Raw genomic sequence first — 19,797 nt, forward strand, 5'->3', positions numbered from 1 at the left:
TGGCTTATACGGGTGTAGAAGGGTCAGCACTGTTGAAACACACCGCTGGTTGACCCCACGCTAGACAGACCAATAGTCCCTGCAGACATTGGCAGAATTTTAATGAGTACTTGAACTGTACAACCAAGAAGTAATGGCAAAGCTGACTGTACACAATGTTTCTCTAGCCGTTGCCTAAAGTGTTAATTTCATTTGAAAGGTGGAGAATCTTACAGTGAATTTATAAAAATGCACAATTCTCTCTCAAGATACTGTACACTATTCAGCAGGTTAAAAACTGAAAAAAATCTTTCATTAAAAAAGTCATTACATTATTTGTATACATCAGGGATAGTCTACACAATCACGTTCATCTAGAAAATATGTGCATTATAAACCATTTCCATGCAATGTAACAATTTCTTATTTCAAAGGTGGTATAAAAAGACAACACAGCAGTCCTAATTACTAGAACACTACATGTAAAACAAAACAAATGTGCATCCTTTTATTGAATGTGTTAGATGAATAAAACACAATAACAAAGATTCATAAAGATGCAGAACTCTTCTTTCCACCACGTGACTACAGTACCGAAAGATACAGGTTTAATGTGAAGTGTGTGCAGTAATCATTTTAGGCAAAGTGCCTCTTCAACTGCTTGTTCATCATGCTAACCCAAGACAGACTGTTGTGTTTAAGATTATTGTGAAGTAGTTTCTGCATCTAATAACTCAGTATTTGATCACCCTGCAAGCTTAAGAGCACTGCAGCTATAAAATAGTGTATCTATTGCATCAAAGTATAAAGTGTGTTGCTTACAGTTTAAAAATCTATAGAAAAAGTTTGTTTTCCGTACAAAAATGTTGAAATTTTGTCAAGATATACATTTTGAGATGTGAAATTTAACACATTCCCTTCAACAAGGAAAGGAGCTTATAAATGTGAGGCATTATTTAGCTGCAGCAGAGACTTGGGCAGCGGTGCGTAGGACGTCAGGGTGCTGTAGTGGCTAGTTTAGGGAACTAACACAGCATAAAAGTTTGTGTATTTAATTACGTGATATTAGTGTTTCATTGATACCAGCAGCATAAAAACAAGCACCACAAAGAGTGTTTTGGTGTAACTGAAGATTCTTAGGCTTCTTTCTAAGTTGGTGGAGGCCCATTGGTATATCGCAGCATAGGATAGAAAGAACGGGCAAAGTTGTTTGCCTGGGTGCAGCTGTAGTCTTGCTCAGAAGATGGAATCATGCAAGCCAGAAGTAGAAGCAGTAGAAAGAACAACTGAAGGGGTAAAGCTGCTCGTAATACACGGTAAAAGAAGGAGGGGGACCGAGGAACTACTTTAGTAGGCTGTGGATGGCTTTCAGCTCTGAAAAGAAGACAAGAAAAAAAAATAATTCAAGCTCTGAAGTGCTTTTTTAAGTAAGTCATTTAAAACTGCTTCTCTAGGGTTCACACTACCCCTCCATGATGCAGGGCTGCATATCTACAATGCATATCTGCACTGCGCATGAAACACTTCAATTGTAACTTCAAAGCATGCAAGACTGCTCAGTAGGAAGCCAGCTGACATTCCTTCTCACTGAAAAAGAAACATCTTTAAAATAGGGTAAAAAGTTACTCCTTTAAGCTATTTTTGGGGTTGCAAAGTCAAGTTTTCCCAGCAGACAAACAAGCCACTCTAACTACTTGGAAATGCACAATGGAAAACCACCATTCCAAACTGTTTTGGCTCTGTTCTCCCTGCGCATCATTGCAAACAGTCCTTTGAACAGACCCTAATGTACCGGGGGTGACGTTTTAGCTTAGTCCTTCACATCTGTTTTTAAGAAGTGGCTCTAAGATGCAAGTTTCTTCGTCCAGATAGGCCGGTGGGATTAAACAAAGATTTAAAACACAAATATTCCCAAATTTGTTACAAAAAAAAATTTTCTCAAGTGCAAAGTTGAGTGAAGGCTGCACATCAATGCAGAGGTTTAGGAGCAGGGGTGTTAAAGGAAAGCAATTCACTGAAGTGCAGCCCACAGCTGGTACATAGAGGAGATACTGCACACTGAAAGAAATCCCCTCCAGTGTGTTAACTTATGAGGAACAGCTGCCCTCTCTCATTTTCACTATACTTCATGAGATTAGATGATTATAAAATAATACCTTGTGCTGCTGTTGTTTCTGCCACCTACAGTTCTCCTTACTGTGATCTGTTGAGAGAAATAGTTTTTATTATCCAGGATTCAGAAACTACAATTTCTCTTTCTCAGAAAAGACAGTTGTAGACTTTAAAGTTCTGTTGTAAATTCTGTAATGCGGAACATGCATTTAAAAGGTAAAATGATTACACTTGAGGAACCTTCAGGCTAAAAAAAGATACACTATATGCTGATAGCAAAATATTAGAAAAGAAGACTTGCCTTCTTCACAGGAGGGCTGGATTTCACTGTGACTGGATGATAGGCTCCTGAGTCCAGGTCATCTGGAACTGGCAGGAATGCTCTGGTATCCTAAAAGGTAACCACACCTTCCTATTTAAAATGCATGCTCAAAACTCTAAACAGACGAAGTGCAAAGACCCACCCTCCCATTGTCTCTCTACAGGTGCACAGCCACATTGCTTCTTTAGCTGTGAATAACTAGCAGTAAACAGGTGCTCCAGTGTAATAAAATATTCTACTATGCACAGTGAGAAGGAACTGTGACAGTGCAGGTGCAGGTATTATCTTGAAAACACCTCTATCTGCTATCTCTCAGTGATAAGCAGTGTATTGCTGCAGACTACGGAACTCCTGTGTGTTCATTACACATTCCTGGCTTGATATTTGGTATAGACCATAGGATAATTCAGGTTGGAAAGGCCCTTAGGAAGTTTACCTAGTCTGACCTCTTGCTCAGAGCAGGGTCAGCTATGAGATCAGGTCAGGTCATTCATGACTTCCTTCTGTCTTCTTGAAACTCATCAAGGATGGATACCGTACAATGTCACAGGGCAATCTATTTCAATACCTGACTAGCCTTGTGGTACTAAAGCTTTCTGTTATATCCAGAGTTAACTGTTCTTGTTTCAGCTTATGAAGGTGGAAGTACCTGAGTTTTAAGTTAGTATTTTATAAATACTTTTATTCTTAATCTGTTATTATATCTCAGTAAGACCCACAAACTAGTATTTAAACTCTGACTCACCAGATTTCCTTGTATCGTCTTTAAGTCATGTGAAACTTGCTCAATAAGCTGTTTCAGTTTCTTTCCAATTACATGGACCTTCTCTTCAGCTTCAATGTAATCCTCACCATCTGATTTAAGCAGCAGGTAAGCACAGAGTTCTTGAAGAGAGTTTACTTTAGGCTGTTGTTCCAGTAGCTCTTTCTCCAGTTGCTTAGAACAAACAAACAAAAACCAGTGCAATGAACTGCTACTTTCAACTTTGAGGATGTTCTTATAAACAGATGAGCTTTGGAAGGCTTTAAAGAACAACTCAGCCTGCCTATTAGTCCACAATACATAGGAATGGCTGTTACAGCTACACATGAAATGAACTTCGCTCTTTAAGAGACTGGTTGCACCTACTTGAACTAACATTTAGAAACAGTTGGATGTGGGCAGTCATATTTCAGCATAAAGACTGTCCATCAGGAACTTGTTGAATCATAGAATAGCCTGAGTTGGAAGGGACCCACAAGGATCATCAAGTCTAACTCCTGGCTCCACACAAGACCACCCAAAAATCAAACCATATGTCTGAGAGCATTGTCCAAACACTTCTTCAATTTTTTGCTGCTGTGACCACTTTCCTGGGGAGCATGAACTTATATCTGATGCATAATTATGGAAAAATGCCTCAGTCTCTTAGTCCATTCAGAAACTGATCCCATGCCTGACTGATTAATATAGCAGGTTCAAGGAAAGGCTATCAACATCCTGAGAAATAAACAAATTGCTCTTCATTTTGTGGTGAGAGCTATTAATTCATTGGAAGAACTGAGGTGCTGTAGTTACGTCCACACTTACCATTAGCTCCTTTTGGCATTCCAGTATTGTATGGGGATCAGCATTTGGATCTGTGATTTGTGCTTCATTCCTTCGGCTGTCAGCACTAGCTAACCACAGGATTAGTTTTTGGCTCTGATCATGGAATTCCTAGAGAAATAAGGGAAGGTTTGTACATAAGATAAAAAAACATTTTAGCAGTGCTTTCACCTGGCTTTGCCTACAAAAGAAACGAACAGCCCAGATTATTAGAAAGAGCTGACAACGTATTCATGATTAGTGAGGCTTTAGCAATCTTGTTGAACTATTGCATCTATATAATAAAAAAGTATTATCCAGTTCAGAGATATTTTTACCAAGCCTTTTAAAACCAACAAAGTCAAGATTATAATGAAAAGAGTACGCTTGCTTTGGATTCTGAGTAACCATTCTACCAACGGACAGGAATTACCCCTTTGCTCTCTCTCCTTATCCACCCCACAGAAGCATCCCAAAGAGGAGTTTTCCCATATAAGCTGCATATTGTACGCACCTGGCAATGCAGTAGGGCTTGTTGTAAACCTTTCCTCCAGTTGTCCAATGCATGAGTTGCTTTCTCCCAGCGCAAGTTCACTTTCCGAAGCCTGTTCTGAAGCTCTTTGAACTCTGTGCTCTCCGCTTTCTGGAATTCTTTGCTGCTCAGGTTAACTGAAAGCACCACTGCCTTGTAGTTATCAAATGCTTTAAGCATGTCCTGGTAGGAAAAGAAGATTAGGAGCTTGTATGAATGATGGTAAAACATATTGGTTATTTAAAATAAAACAATGTCCTCAAAAAAAAAAAAAAAAAGAAATCACAGTTATTAGGGAAAGCTGTTTGAATCTGGTGGCTTTTCAGACACTGCTGAGGAACATATTGAAGTAGGTAGCCTTTTTTTCATTAAACAAAAACAAACAAACAAAAAAAAAACCCACCATTCACTTAGAAGAAAACAAGTCTGGCTGGCCCTGCGCTTCTCCCTCAGTTATAAGCATTGTGTCTTAATTCACCTCTGCCATTCATTCCTGAGCTTAGCATTTCTGTATCTTTTCCTGACATTTGGACAAATATTCCCATATGTCATCACATGACATTTCTTCTTGATGTTAAAAGGCTTAGCCACCTCAGAATCTTAAAATAATGCTGAAGGTTTGTAGTCCATCCTCCTGTTCAAAGCAGGGCTAACTTCAAACTGAGAGCAGGCTGCTCAGGGCCTCAACCAATCAGATTTTGAGTATCTCACACGATGGAGATTCACTCTCCCCTCTGAGCCTCTGGTCCCATATCAGGCCACCCCAGTTATGAGAAATTCTTTTGTCTTCTCTCTAGTCAGAGTTTCAACCCATTTCTCTGACTTGTCACGGTCCCTCTGAATGGCAGCCCTGCTTGCGCTCCCTCTCTCCCTTAAAATTGCAGGGTGAAATAATGTGGAATTTGCCAAGTCATTGCTGTATCATATAACCACCTTATGTTAATGTAGAGCCCACATTTTTTATTTTCTTAAATGAATGCCAAACAACGTCTTGTACCCTCAATAAGTTTACAGATTGAATCAAGGGTATTCAGTCTTTTTCAAGTTGTGGGCTCTTGCACTAGAAAAGTAAGAACTGCAGGATGAGCACTGCTCTGATTGCTTTTCTTAGTAGCCTTTGTGAGTAAGAATCTCAATCTATGTATTCTCAAGGTCTGCAGCCCACTTGTTGAAAGCCACTGGTCTAAATTACATTTTGCCCAACAAAGAGTTCAGTCTCCCTCCAAGCAGCGAAATTTCTCTCAATATCAGACAATACAAATGGTCCAGCACAGACTTTTAACCACCTGTAAGCCGGCCTGCAGACAGACTGGCTTTATCATCATCTAGGGCAATTGGGATGTTCTGACATCACATGAAATTCATGGTCTTATACAGCATGCTGGCTCTTCTAGAGATCCATAGAGACCCAAGCTGTCTACAGAGAAGATTTTTAGCCATCTGGACTCCTATTTAGAAAATTCACAGGAGAAAAGCAGAAGTGAAGCTGTGTTCCTCAAAGAGGTGAGACACCCAGATCCAGCTTGAGGGAAAGCACCTCGTTCCACTCACAAGACATCCCTTGAATCTTTCCTAGAACTTGGTGCCTAAGCCAGGCTGGCACATAGGATCAGAGTTGTTCTTAGTGGAGTCACACACTGGAGCACAGAGTCATTCTCCTTGGCCTAATGACTGCTCAAGGCCTTGTTGACTTCTGTGTAGTCTTAAGCATCCTTTAAACATGCCTCATAAATCCCTCCCCTGGTCAGCAAAATGTCTCATTTGTGAGCATCACCCAGAGTGTGACACCAAGTTGATCAGTAGTCTTGCAATCTGGGTAACTCACACGAAACTGCTGGCAGGAGGCTAAGCATACAGGGATTTTGCACTCCTACCAGTGTTTGTAGCACTTGTTCTCTCAGGGTTCTACCAGAGTCTGAACGTAGCACTTAAAGGTACCCTGGTAACCTGCTGGTTCCACTTGCAGACTTTGCTTAGTTCTAATTAATTTATGGAAGCTGAGAGTCATAGCAGGCAACACAACATGACCTCACATGCTGATGAATGTTCACATTATCGTGTCTCTAACTGGTTTATTACTTGGCTGAAGATTAACAGAGACTGACTAATGAATTTATTTTGCTTTCTCATTTTAAATTAATATATACTATTCAATGAGAAGTCTACATTTGTTAATTGAAAAATACCACTGCATGTTTTGAAATTTTTGTATCCTTCAACTACCTGACTCCGGGTATGACAAAAGCACTATTTAGAGCTAAGATATTTTGCAAATACCATGTTGCTAAAAAACAGAGCTTTAGAGCAGATCTTTCTCAGTCACCCTTTTGGAGCTACAAAAAACAAAACAAAACAAAAAACCCATACTAATTCAATTAAAAATAAAAATCAGCCTAAATCAGCCTAGACTTTGCAGTCTGTAGACTTGGCTAATTTGCAATCCTTTTCTGGTTTGTGTAGAGGAGAAATAACACAGAACAGGGAAAAATGCCAGTATCATTGCTCAGAATACCCAACCACATCCCCCAAGACGAGGCCAGACACCTGACATCTGGGGAGTCTAAGCTTTCACTTTTTTAGCCTTTATCTGTGTTTATTTTCTAAAATATATGGCCTAAAAAGCCATGTTTGTGGTTGAATGTTTTTGTTTTGAGAGCATGAAGTTCCTTGGTAAGAAAACAGAAAGGGAGGGGTTTTTACTTCAGCCTGTCTGCCTGTTGTACCCAGGCATACTGACTGCAAATCTCTACAGATGAAGACAGAAGCACCTTGCTTAACCAGCCTCTTTAGTCCTATTAGCGGAAAACAGCTTAGCTCCTCCGTGACATACACACATTGTTATTAGAATTCATGCTGTTGACAAACCATAGGAGCACAAAAGACAACAACAAAGAGCATCAGCATTTTGAAATCCTGCTTCTCAATGTGCTACAACTTACTTTCAATTTCTTGACCCTTTGTTCCATCGCATGCATGCCGGTTGGAGGTTTCGCTTTTTGCAGCTCCTCCAGCTCTTCCTCAGTTTTATCCAGCCAAGCAGAGACGTCGCTGAGATCAGAGTTCAGCTGCTGCCACTGCTGCAAGTTCTGTTTCATCCTGAGTTTATTTCTGAGGTCTTGAGCTTGAATGAGCTCCCACCTACCAATAATGCCTACAAGTGACAGAACAAGAAATGTTTACATCTTCAGTAAGGTGAACAGTCCATAAAACAGATGCAAGGAGTTTCACAAGTAAATTACTCTCCAACCTACTTAAGGCCAAATAATTGCTACCATGTAATACTTAACATCTTTTTACTTGAGATTATGGAGTCTACACTTTCACGTTACTGGTCAAGTTATCCACAGTAATACTACACAGGATTTTAAGCATGTTAATCATAGAATCACAGAATAGCTCAGGTTGGAAGGGACCTCAAAGATCACCTATTTCCAACCCCCCCACCATAGACAGGGATGCCACCCACTAAATCAGGTTGCTCAGGGCCTCATCTAACCTGGCCTTGAACACCTCCGGGGTTTGGGCATCCACAGCCTCTCTGTGCAACCTGTTCCTCACCACCCTCTGAGTTAAGAATTTCCTCCTAATCTCTCAGTTTAATCTCCCCTCTTTTAGTTTAAAACCATTCTCCCTTGTCCTGTCATTATGACACATTATGATACTCTGATTGAACAAAGAGTTACTCTCCATCTTTATTAAGACTTTGCTTTTGTAGGTTTACCTATTCACCCCATGTACAGAAATCAACCCTGTGATATTAGAGGCGTAAGTTAGGTAAGCTGGTGTGTATAGCTGCATTCTTTTTTACCACTGATTCGCTTTTATGATTGCAGTATAGATGTGATCTTCTTACAACCTCAAGCGCGTGAAACCAGGATTGAGGTCTTAAAAGGTTACGAGAACCAGCTTGTTGGCCTACTTTGAAGACAGGACCACAGTGAAGACAGTAAAGAACGGAGTACACAACTAACTTTGACAAAACTATTTTGTAAATGGGAGCTGTAGCATTTTGTTATACAAAGTACCAACAACTAAGAGAATGAAGTATGGCAATCTTGGTTTAGACAAAGAAACACACTTCTTTGGTTTGAAATTTGTGAAGCATTCAGTATCCACACAAAAGTGTTTCCATTCATTCCAATCAGCAAAGAGATATATTATGAGTAATAAAAAAATCCAGATTCTGGCAGAAAAAGTAAAAGGTTTGAACAGAAAACTTGTGTTGGACAATGCCAAGTGAAAAGGCAGCTCAATGAATTTTGCCAAGATATATTGATTTAAGTTCCCAAGTCAAATGTGTTGTCTTTGTGCCATCTCTGCTTTGTTGCCCCAAGAACCACAGGTAAAACACCCCACCACCTAAGCCACTCCTAGTGCCTGAATGCTCTGTACCTGACTGCTTCTCTGCAGCTGCTATATTCACAAGCTCTTGGTCATCCTGGGGCTCTTCATCACTCATGTTAGCGGACACAATGTTCTCCTTGTTGACACTGGTGCTGCTTGCAGAGCTGAGCTGCTTCACCTGGAACGACATTTTGGTGCGTGAGCCCTGCACATTAACAAGCCATCAAAGGTCAAGCTTCATTTATGTTAAAGTGGGGTGTCTGAGCTGAGCTCCTGCATGTCAGATATCGCACTGGGCTTCTGCTTCTTTGCTAACAGTTTATGCTGGCTCTCCGTGCCTTCTCAGCAAACAAACAAACAAACAAATACCATAGTGATGCTAATTATCACAAGACTGGACCTGGTGGAGCAGTCTTGTAATGTCTACTGGACATTACATGACGGTACATTATGTGTACTGGACAAACTACATTTGCTGAAGCTCTTTGTGGGATTCTGGGTTTTGGCAATATTGACTCTAAGGCTCCAAGACTGTATTAGTGGTGACAAAAGCAGCCGGATACCAGTACCACCGTGCGCCTGGGAGAGTGCTGACAACAGGTCCAAATCCAGAGCCTGTAAGTTGCTGGTGAAGGCCACAGCTGGGACCGCTGGGAACCAGCCACCACGGCTGAACAATCAACAGACAACAAGCACTTTTTTCAGTGCTACTGCCACTGGGCCTTTTTTTGAATGCCCAGAAACAGATTAAATGGTGAGCTGCATGCTAGAAAAGGACGCTCCAGATCAGTTTGCTTAGCAAAGGGAGATATATAAATACATATCAAGGGAGGGTATTCACAACCCCTCCTTGTGGAGTTAAACTCTCCTAGAATCATCCCATGACAACAGAGGATGTATTTTCCTCCTGACACTGTCTCTGATCAAAAGCTTAACATACTGCTCTGAATTGCTTTAGAGAAGCTTTTCTAGTGAGTGAACAGATACTCTCACTGGCTTCCCGAGCCACCAGAAGTAATAGCCAAGTTTGCATACATTGAACAACCTCCCCCTCTCCCAACCAATCTTTTCCTTGATGCTGGAGAGAAGAAGATGGAGCTATACAGCTTCCTGCATAGCTGTACAGACAGCATAGTATAGGTTCAGTGCCCGCAAAGCCTTGAACTCACATAGCCTGGCTTATAGGGGGTACTCGTCTCTGGACCAGACAGCACATTGCCAACCATCTCTGCCTGGCTGTATCGGTGTTTCCTGCAGACAGGGCTATCTGGTGAATGCCAGGGATGAGCTTCTGAAACAGACTTTCCTGAAACAAATAAAACCAAAGCATATGACATAAGTGCAAAATCCCACCTCCACAAGGAAGCTGTTGCTTTGTATTAAGTTAGAAAGCGCTCTAAATAAAATGGCATCGTTATGGCATAAAAACAACAGTTTTGCAGCTTTCCTTGCAAAGCATGCACATTTGCAAAACGTCAACAGTGTTTCAAAGGTAATGAGATGACAGCCATGCAGTTATGAGACATTCTGTTTTCTTCTGGAAAATGCTTGAATACACAGATGAGTTAAAAAACAAAAGGCTGCACTGTGGTTTTGGAAAGTTTGCATCCCAACAATACTATCACATATCTGCAACACATTTCAGCAGGGACATGTCTAGACATGTCCTGATCTGGAGAACATTTGTTCTAGATTTAACAGACAGGACACACATGGTTCTGTCATGCACGATGCAAAATACAAAAAAAAAAAATACTTGCAGAGTTGGAACTATTTCTCCCAGTAATTACATAATTAAAATTAGAAACGACCAAAAAAGTGATACTACCCAGAGCAAACCACCAAGAAAGTACCAAAAGACTTTGGATCAATACAATGAAATGCACGTTAACCACCTCGGCATTTACCAGGCAAAATCTAAATGGCATGTTCTTGACTGCTTTGTAATGTAAATGTGAATACTGCAGCGTAAGAACACCATGGCAGGATGAGACATGGTGTCCACACAAGGCAGGAAGTCAGACATTACATATGAGAGAGGTTGAGGAATATAGCGTGCAGCACAGGGAGATTGCCATGTTCAGACACATGCATTAGCAGGTGCCTACCAGAAGATGCTTTCAAAGTTTTTGTGGTCATTTTAAGATATGCCTCAGGATTTTCAGTGATTTCTACATCTGAAAAAAGAATAATGTCATTTTCCTCACTATGCAATATTTTCCAGATATTAAAAACAACTGAAACAATAAGGGACAGCAAAGACAAAGAACAAAATAAAAAGTTGTTGGCACTGTTTTCATCAGTCTTTTTTTAAAAGTAAGGTTGCTAAAAACCTTGTGTTCTGCAAATATAAGCTACGTTTAGACAATACCATTCCCTTCATCAGGACACTTAAGAGATGAGACTGCTCACATCTATTAATAGTACTTGAAAACCAACCAACAACGTCGAAGCAAGACCTCAGTCCCCCTCCCTTCCCACACAGGGACATCCTGCAACTGTCCATCTCAAAACAAACAGCTAGCAATTGGTTCTCACCTGACAAAGCACTGTAGTATGTTGCTTCTTCTTCGTCCTCGTGAGAGGAAGAGCCCCCCACGTCACCTGTGTGATCCCACTCGAGTGGGATGGAATCAACACTGACAGGGGTCTCACAGCCTGATCTTTCGTGACCTTGAGTGGGTGGCATAAGGTGGCAAAGGGACTGTGGGGAAGACGGCCCGTCACCGATGGCCTTCTTATGCCAGAGATCATTCTGGATTTCTCGGGAGTCTTCTGGGTCCGTCTCATTTTCAGAGGTCTCTTTTTCATCATCCAAACCCTAAAAATAAATAACAATTATGGCATGTTAGTAAGAATTAACATACACTCATAATTAAGATCTACACTGCTAAATGAGCTAACGATTAAGTCACACAGTACTACTGGGAAGTTTTGTGGTCTGCTGCAGTAATCCAAGCCACATATCTAAAATTAAGGAGAAGCATTTCTTCCTCCTTCTCTTTTGCCAAAACAGTCCTCACATCAGCAGCTAACTCTTTTCTTTCAAGACACTCAACCACTACCATAACATCTCTCTGCAGTTTACAGAGAGGGGTACCCCGTTCCAAATGGACTACACAGGTCAGCAATGAAGTGATTGTTTTTATTCAGGGTGAACAGCTACACTTAGATGTTCATGTTACTTCTTCCACTTGGCTTTTTAATAAATGTTCTTTTTTTCAGAGCCAAAGTAAAATGAGAATCAGCTAAATGTTCCCAGTGAAAAGTAAAGAGCGTGCTGTTCCCCATCTAGGGTTGCCACAAGAAAGTGGACAGATGGAGCCTCACAAACAAATCCATAAAGAGAAATTCTAAGCACGTTATTGAAATTAAAGAAAACAAAGTGATATAAAAGGCTTTTGAAGCCCTCAAGCCACTACTATCTCAGTATTAACCCTGTGAATTACTTCTGTGCTATCATCCAGATTCTGCAGATAGAGACCCAACAGGAGAGACGTGTGGAGCCATGACTGATGACAAAAATTTAGCAAAGCTGGTACACCTACTGAGGGAGTTCCTGACCCCTCTGAGCTCAATCTACTCACTCAGGCAGCTAGGGTAAGCACTAAGCATTGCACTTCAAACACCACAGTCATGTCAAAGCACCAAAATAACTGTTGCTTCTTACGGGATGCCTTGAAGTCAGTCTTTGATGGAACCGGGCAACTCGCCCAAACACTTCCTGACAGTATCTATGAAGTTCTTCCAATTCATCTTCAATCAGGGTAGCATCCAAAGGCTCACTCTTCTGAATCAACTGCTCCCCAAAAACGATTAGCTGATCAATCTTATTGGTGTGTAGTGTTATTTCCTGCTGAAAACCCTATTTGGGACATACAAGAAAATAAGATCACTTCTTCAAATCCCCTTCCTAGCCTAAGGTTTGTTCTTCATTTCTTACAGCAGTAAAAGCAAAAGCAGCAAGTGACACTGCTGCCTAATTTCATTTGGCAAATATCTTTTTACTCAAGAGGTGCAGTAGGTAGCTTTATTATCAGGATTACAGTTCCAAATGAAGTGGTATTTTCCACACATGCGTACATCAGTATGACTGCAGTGTCCTGAGCCTGCAATGGTTCAGGACATGAGAGTTCAGATAATCAGAGTTTATTTTTCTACTGGGTACATGTGATTTTTTTCTCTGTAGGAAAGAAGTTTGGCTGGTTGGGCCTCCAGGCTACATAACAGCAAACCTACATCCCAAAACAATTCATAGCATAGGGGAAAAGGGGAAAGCAGCACATGAACAGGTTGCAAAGAACCAGGATGTTCTTTAGAATCACTTCACATGCATGCTGTCTTATTTCTGTTTGAAAGTCCCAGTTACAGCCAATGCATTCAGGGGAGAGATTCTACCTTAAAGCCAATTCAGAACAATTCTCCCTAGAAAAGAATGCCTGAATTGAGGAATGTAGCTTTTACTATTAACCCACATGTGCTCCTTTCCAGACCAGATATCACTGTTACTGACACTACAGTGTTTGAAGAAAATGGCAGGATAGAACTGAGTCTGAACACTGAATCTGAATACTGTGCAGTTTAAAATTGATTCAGAGTGGGACTTAATAAATTACTGATGTCTTATAACAAATACAGGCCTACAAAGATCTGTTAGCTGTTGTTAAGTTCCAGAAAAGCAGATGATTCTGTCAAGACAGAGCAGCCTGATAGAATCAGTTTGGTTCTATTAAACAACTGATTTAAAAGAATACATACATTTAGCTGGCGCATTTTGTCATCAAAGTTACTTTTTGAGAAGTGCTCCACATTTGTCAGCTGGAGGTCCATTTCTGTGAGCCAAACAAGGATGTTCTCCCTTGTCGCCTCAAACTCATCTCTCCGATTGGTGAAGTGCTGAAAAGGAAGAAGGGACCCCCTGTTTATAAGAATTTATCTACTGAAAAAGATATCGCAGAAGCCCCCTGAAAAAAAGTTTTGTTTCAAAGCTGCTGTTCACCTCAATGGCCTTCAGGACACAAATGACAGCATGTCAGGTGTAGAAAATGTCCCCTAGGGATGCTGGTTCAAAGTGTCCTACACTGATGAACTATTCTAACTGGAGTGGGAATAAAACTTCAGCAGTGCAAGTCCTTCTTATAAGAAAAAAAATCTTGCTTCCACGCTGCAAAACAAAAATACACTCTCTGCTAACACAATCTCTGATAACACAACACTGCTGATGGGAAGCAGTGAATGAATTCTTTGTTTTGTTTTGCTTGAACACATGGTTTTTGCTTTACCTAGTGAGCTGTCTTTATCTCAACCCATGAGTTCTCACACTTCTACCTTTCTGATTCTCTTCCTGATTCCACCTGGGGAGAGTGAGCAAGCAGCTGTGTAGCTCCCTGCTGGGGTTAAACCACAACTAGTAATTCAAGACACAAACCAACACAAGACAGTTGCTCCCAAGTGTGTGTTTTGCCCTTGGTAACTCCTAGAGGAACCTGTGAGTACTCCTTAGTCTCTCACTCCACTGTGCAATTACCTTCAGTCTCCTCAGAATGGCAGCGACTCTTTTCTGGAGATTATCCCAGCGCTGGTTGCCTTCATGTACCATCTGCTTCAACTTGCTGGCTGAGTCAGTGCGGTTCTCGCGGGCAAGGCGCCTGTACTGCTTATTGATCAGCTCCAACTGAGTGAGTCGTTCGTGAACTTGCCGTTGGAATGCCTGTAAGGCAAATCGAGAAACTCAGTTCCTTTGCTGGTAAGAGAAAGGATCAGTGTGATACAATCCATCAAGAGGAAGGATGATGCCCTCTCCCCTTAAAGAAAAACAAAACCAAAAACAGACCTTTCAGCTACAAAATTAAATCCAGAGAAAGATCCATATTTTAAATCATTTGCTCAGATTTTAGGAAGAAAAAAAATCAAAATAAAAATCAACCCACAAAGGCCTCTTGCCTATAGCAAGCAAATCTTTAACTTAAGCAGAATTATGTCAGTTCAGAGTACTGTATTCTCCACATTAAAAAAAATGGAGAAAAATAAACCTGCAAGATACCTGGCAGCCATATATGGCTATATTATTTATGGTCACTATACCATAACTTTGAACTGCAGAACATGTTTTTCAGTGATCCAGGCATTTCACACAGACAATAAGTATTCAGCAGTCTGAACATCCAGCCTGCTACTAAGCATAAAAAGATGAAGTTAAAAAATTCACCTCAAACTTCTTCAGCTCCTCCTTTGCATGTGTATACAAAACCTCTGAGGAATTGGGGCTAGCTGCTGTCCTTTCAGCTGATTTTAGCCAATCTTCAAAGCGAGAATAGTCATCCAAAAACCTCTGCCATAGGCGCCAGGTCTCCTCAATTCTGGCAGGGAGATGCAAATATAGAAGAGATTTATCATAAGCTTATCATTTTTTTTTCCTTTCTCAAAACTTGGTTTGTGGCAAAACCAAAAGCATTTCTTCAAAATGCTTCCACAGACTTCTTTAGGAGCTGTTGGATAAAGAGACTTACTTCATTCGCCTTTCCATAGACATGGCACAAATGTTTCTCCACCGTCTGTCCAAACTCCTGCTAGTCTGCTGGATGGAGTCACACTCTGTCTCATTAGCACATGCATCTGAATCGTGCAGCAGAACTTCACAAATATTAAATACGGACTCCACCCCTGCTGTGTGTTGCTCTATGTCTCGTTGCAGGTCCTGCATTGACAAAAGAAGAGTTTTAGTGGTAGGCAACGTGCTTGGCTAGATTTCAGACATACCCTTTCAAAATACTGCAGAAGATGGAGAAAGAGCGATTTGTGAGTCAGTAAAAGGTTACTTAGCTTTAGAAAACAGACTTGCAGGATGAGTTGTGCAGATGACAGACTGACAGGTTAGGACAGAACTGCCATGCAAAAAGGGGTTGTCCAGATTGGCTTCTCAATGAAAGCTCAATCTTTTCATTAACAGTCTGGACAATTTTAAAGTGCATTCAAAATCCAAACCTTACACACACTGTAAAGGCATACTTACTAATTTTGACTGTACCAAGTGACAGTATCTCCTGTCAGCTTACTACTCTACAGGACTTGACAGAGAGCTCATGGTACAGTTCCTGTACTTTGCTGATTGCATGATCACCGACTGGTATCACAAACTGCAGAAGCACAACAAAAGGGCAGCCCATGTTTTACTGTTTTTCTTATCCCCCCTTTCAGAGCTCCTGTTTTGACAGCCTGTTTTAAAGGGTCTGGCAAAGACCCTTTGCCTTATCTACATGTTTCTTCTCCAGAGCTTGCAGGTCCATCATATTCTGGCAGCTCCTTCTGTACCTGTAACTGTTCTTGAAGTCAATGCTACCTAGATATTTCTTGTTGAAAAAGCATCTCTGTACAATGCTACCAACTGTGACTATTAATGAAATGACAATGCCCACTACATTTCCATTTTTTCAACCCACTCCTGGCTCCCCCAATGAAGGGTACAGATACTGTAACCAGAATAACACAGCAACAACACCAAACACTAATGAGTATTTTACTGACAACAGCAAAAAGAACTCCCATTTAAAGAGTATTACTGATTTCAGTGAAAAGATGAAGCAGAATTGGTTTTGCCCTAACCTTAAAATAAACAAACAAAAAAAGACAGATGAAAAAATCCAGACATGGCTCGTAGGAAATCCAAGATGAGTTGAAGGAAGGTCTTCCCGGAAATCAACAAGGTGCAAAGAGTTGAGTATCACCCCATGGCAGTCTTCAATGGTGTTATATGAGTACCTGAAAGAAGGGCTAAGCCATAAATGGTAAAAATTTGACTTGCCGGATTTGTGATAACACAGCTTTAAAGAAAGTAGAAGCCAAAATCTTTGCATAGGTGAGAGACTGCCAGAAGCAGACCCAGCACCATTTCAATAGCTTATTAAGGATCCACAGATGTTTTCTGAGCAAGAGGCAGCTGTGTGTTCTTAACATGATCTCTGCTTCTCAAAGCAGGCTCTACCTTACTGCTGTTAGAGAGACCCTACCTGGAGAGACTCTCCTGAATTCATCAAATTATTCTCGATTTACAGCTGTATTGGTGAAAATGAGAATTTGGAACACAGGTTATAAAACCGTCTTACTTACACTATAGTAAGTTGCTGACACTGTTTCATTACTTTCGGTCATGCCTGGGTTCATATGCAATAACCCTAGGCAGAATTCTTGCTGTTTTCCCAGCTGTTATTCCAAATGACCTGACTGCATTATGGTGAGACAAATACAACAAACTGAATAATGGGGCCAAGAACATATACTGAGCCCAGAAAGGTACTTTTCCTTCAACTCTGCACAGCATTACCCAGCAAACTTAAAGAGACTACATGCTGCTAGAATTCTGTAGTGCTGAAATGACTTTGAAATCTTCAAATGAATATTATTCACATTTCAATCTTCATCCTTCAACTGAACAAACATGCCATAAAGCATCTCTGTAGATGCACTATGCTTTTAAATGTCATTATTCAAGACTGAGCAGGCAAAGTTTTTCCAGTCATGGATGTCAAATGAAAGACACCTGTAGGGCATATTTCTCACCATCACTATGCGCTTCCTGGAATAATTGTTCGGATAAAACCAGGAAAGATCTTTTTATTTGTTGTGTTTAGATAAAGGTTTCTCTACCGTGGAGTGAAAGAAGCTTTTTTTTTTTCCCTGTGGTCTTTTGGTCAGTACAGACTTCTCATATTCAGCCTGCTAAAAGGTTACAGTAGAAGGAGTCTAGAGGTGCCCACAGGTCTGCATTTGAAACAGAATTCAAACAACAAAGCAGTAAGTAGTTCTGAGCAGCAAAAGATGGCTCTTGCAGTGAGTTGAAGCTTGAACGCTCATAAAAATAAATGAATTTGGACACAAGTTCTTTGTGCCCCACATTCTTCTCTGCCTGGCAATTCATTACAGCCTTTGAGAAATGCAAAAGGTTTGGATGGGGAGAAAATATCTCCATGTTGTTTGTGTGACCATTCACAATGCAGATGGAACCATCAGAGGCACTAGACCAAAGCTTCTGATGTATGACCAGCTCCTGGAGTGCAGCTGGTAGGAGCTATCCCCACTCTTGTCACAGAGGTGGTGGACCTTCCCACTACATCTGGGACATGAGCAGATGGGGAGCCATACCAGCCAGCAGAGAACGCAGCCCTCAGGTCTGGGTCATTAAAGGATCTTTTCTTGGATAAGAAAGCAACAGCCAGAGAGACAAACGATGGGAAGGATGGGGAGAACACCTATATGTGTGGAATCTTTAAAGGCAGATGCCATAAAGTTTCCACAAATAACAGCTTTACTTTTGATCCTCAGTTTTAGGGTAAATATTCTTGTTTTACACAACGGCCAAAAGACAGCCTTGGTGATTCTCGGCCTTCCCAAGGAGGCACTTTGAACCTGGGCACAGAGGAAAAGGTGACACAGGTTATGCCACTCCACCTGCGAGTCTGCACTTAGGAAAAGCTCCTTTTCCTTCCCTGGCTGCTGCAAAGAGAAGTTTTATTCTAGGACTATCCAATTCATCCCACACTTCCATTTGGCTGGAATAGCTAGCACGATCAGTTATGCCCAATCCTTGCCATCTTCAGCAGTTTAACACAGATTCTCAGGATTCCCCTGCTAAGCCACTGTCTTGGGTAAATGCCTACTTGCACTCGACCAATGCCCAACAGTGCTAGATTGGTTCATACTTATGCCTCATCAGGATTTATGCACCATCTCACACTACCCTGAGGGGATCTTCAGAGCCTGCCTACTGGATCAGGACTCAGTCAAAGGTGTGTTTGCACAAGTCCATCCTTCAAAGCTCAAACATCCTTCTCTGCCAAGCTTGCTCTGCTGTTTGCAAGGAGGGGAAGAGTGAGCTAGTGAGGACAACACCTCGAATTACAGCACTCACATCTGACACAGCCAGTTCGCAGGAGACCCAGTGTTCCGACCTTGCAATGCTGAGCCTAGGTCATCTGTCTTCCTGGATTTTGTCCACTGTGCCCTGCCTAGCCTTTATGAAGTCTGTTGTACATAACTGGGCAAAAACTCTGAAATATAAAAAAACCTGTTGTCTGTACCTGGTGGGTATTTAGGGGTGGAGGGGAGAAGGGGGGCAAATCAACATTTACAATACTGAAATAGCAGCAAGCAAATAAAAGTTTTCCATGTAACACATCTTGGCAGGAACATGCAGTGAAAGTTAGAAGGCCTGGCTAAAGAAAAGAAACAGGTGATTTTAAACTAGGACCAATTGTAATCAGCAACTTTTTAGCTCATTCACTATGGCTGCTCCTATTTCCCACCTGCTGTTCCGCCAGTCTCTTCTGTATTTCTTGGTCATCACAGATGTCATAAACAACAGGTTTAGAAAGCTCTGACTCAATCCGGGCCAACCAGGTGCGAAGGTTACTCATGTTTTTGTCCAAAAGTTGTATAAAAGCAAATGTTTCCTTCAGTTTCTTCACCCTAAGCAAACCAGGAAGAACATTTTGTTACAAAGATCTGTAGTCACTGGAAATGAGGTTAGCAGAAGGTGACGACAGGCGTGGCTTTATATAGGACTTACTGTCACACCAACCTGTTGTCTGTAAATCAGAGCCATATTTTAGTCAAAAGCTACCTAAGCTGGCTCAGCAAGCCTCTGCTCTACAGCTGCAGGAAGGTCTTGTGTGAATTATTTAATGAAACTAAATGAGCAGCGTGAATTTTTTAGCTTCATTCATCTGCTGGTGAGCTCTTCAGTCAGTTCCTGGACTTTTTTCTAAGTGGATGTCTGCACTGTAACATTTCTCAGTTAAACTAAAACAGGTATCTATGACCTGATTTGCCTGCTGTGAATGACGTTCAAGGTTTTCTTCAACAACCACCAGGGCTACCAGGGAGGTACCGCTCCACCAACGGAGACATGACTGTGCCCACACAGCAGGTCAAACATTTTGGGAAACG

The 19,797-nt window shown here is 41.2% G+C and overlaps 1 protein-coding gene across 1 annotated transcript in view; it reads right to left on the reverse strand.

Annotated features, from left to right (window-relative positions):
- Positions 1 to 462: 462 nt before the first annotated feature.
- The window catches only part of SYNE2 (spectrin repeat containing nuclear envelope protein 2), a 183,651-nt gene continuing 164,316 nt past the window's right edge, over positions 463 to 19,797 (reverse strand). The window contains exons 102-118 of the mRNA XM_035551299.1: positions 19,155 to 19,317; positions 15,366 to 15,553; positions 15,065 to 15,215; positions 14,384 to 14,566; positions 13,615 to 13,752; positions 12,527 to 12,721; positions 11,395 to 11,677; positions 10,965 to 11,033; positions 10,026 to 10,162; positions 8,905 to 9,034; positions 7,452 to 7,663; positions 4,495 to 4,695; positions 3,984 to 4,112; positions 3,159 to 3,350; positions 2,393 to 2,482; positions 2,136 to 2,182; positions 463 to 1,353 (exon numbers count right to left, since the gene is read on the reverse strand). Of these exons, the coding sequence (XP_035407192.1) occupies positions 1,128 to 1,353; positions 2,136 to 2,182; positions 2,393 to 2,482; positions 3,159 to 3,350; positions 3,984 to 4,112; positions 4,495 to 4,695; positions 7,452 to 7,663; positions 8,905 to 9,034; positions 10,026 to 10,162; positions 10,965 to 11,033; positions 11,395 to 11,677; positions 12,527 to 12,721; positions 13,615 to 13,752; positions 14,384 to 14,566; positions 15,065 to 15,215; positions 15,366 to 15,553; positions 19,155 to 19,317 (2,734 nt within the window). The 3' untranslated portion in view covers positions 463 to 1,127. The remainder of the gene's footprint in view (positions 1,354 to 2,135; positions 2,183 to 2,392; positions 2,483 to 3,158; positions 3,351 to 3,983; positions 4,113 to 4,494; positions 4,696 to 7,451; positions 7,664 to 8,904; positions 9,035 to 10,025; positions 10,163 to 10,964; positions 11,034 to 11,394; positions 11,678 to 12,526; positions 12,722 to 13,614; positions 13,753 to 14,383; positions 14,567 to 15,064; positions 15,216 to 15,365; positions 15,554 to 19,154; positions 19,318 to 19,797) is intronic.

This window comes from Cygnus atratus, chromosome 5 (assembly GCF_013377495.2).
Source record: "Cygnus atratus isolate AKBS03 ecotype Queensland, Australia chromosome 5, CAtr_DNAZoo_HiC_assembly, whole genome shotgun sequence".
Taxonomy (NCBI): Eukaryota; Metazoa; Chordata; class Aves; order Anseriformes; family Anatidae; genus Cygnus; species Cygnus atratus.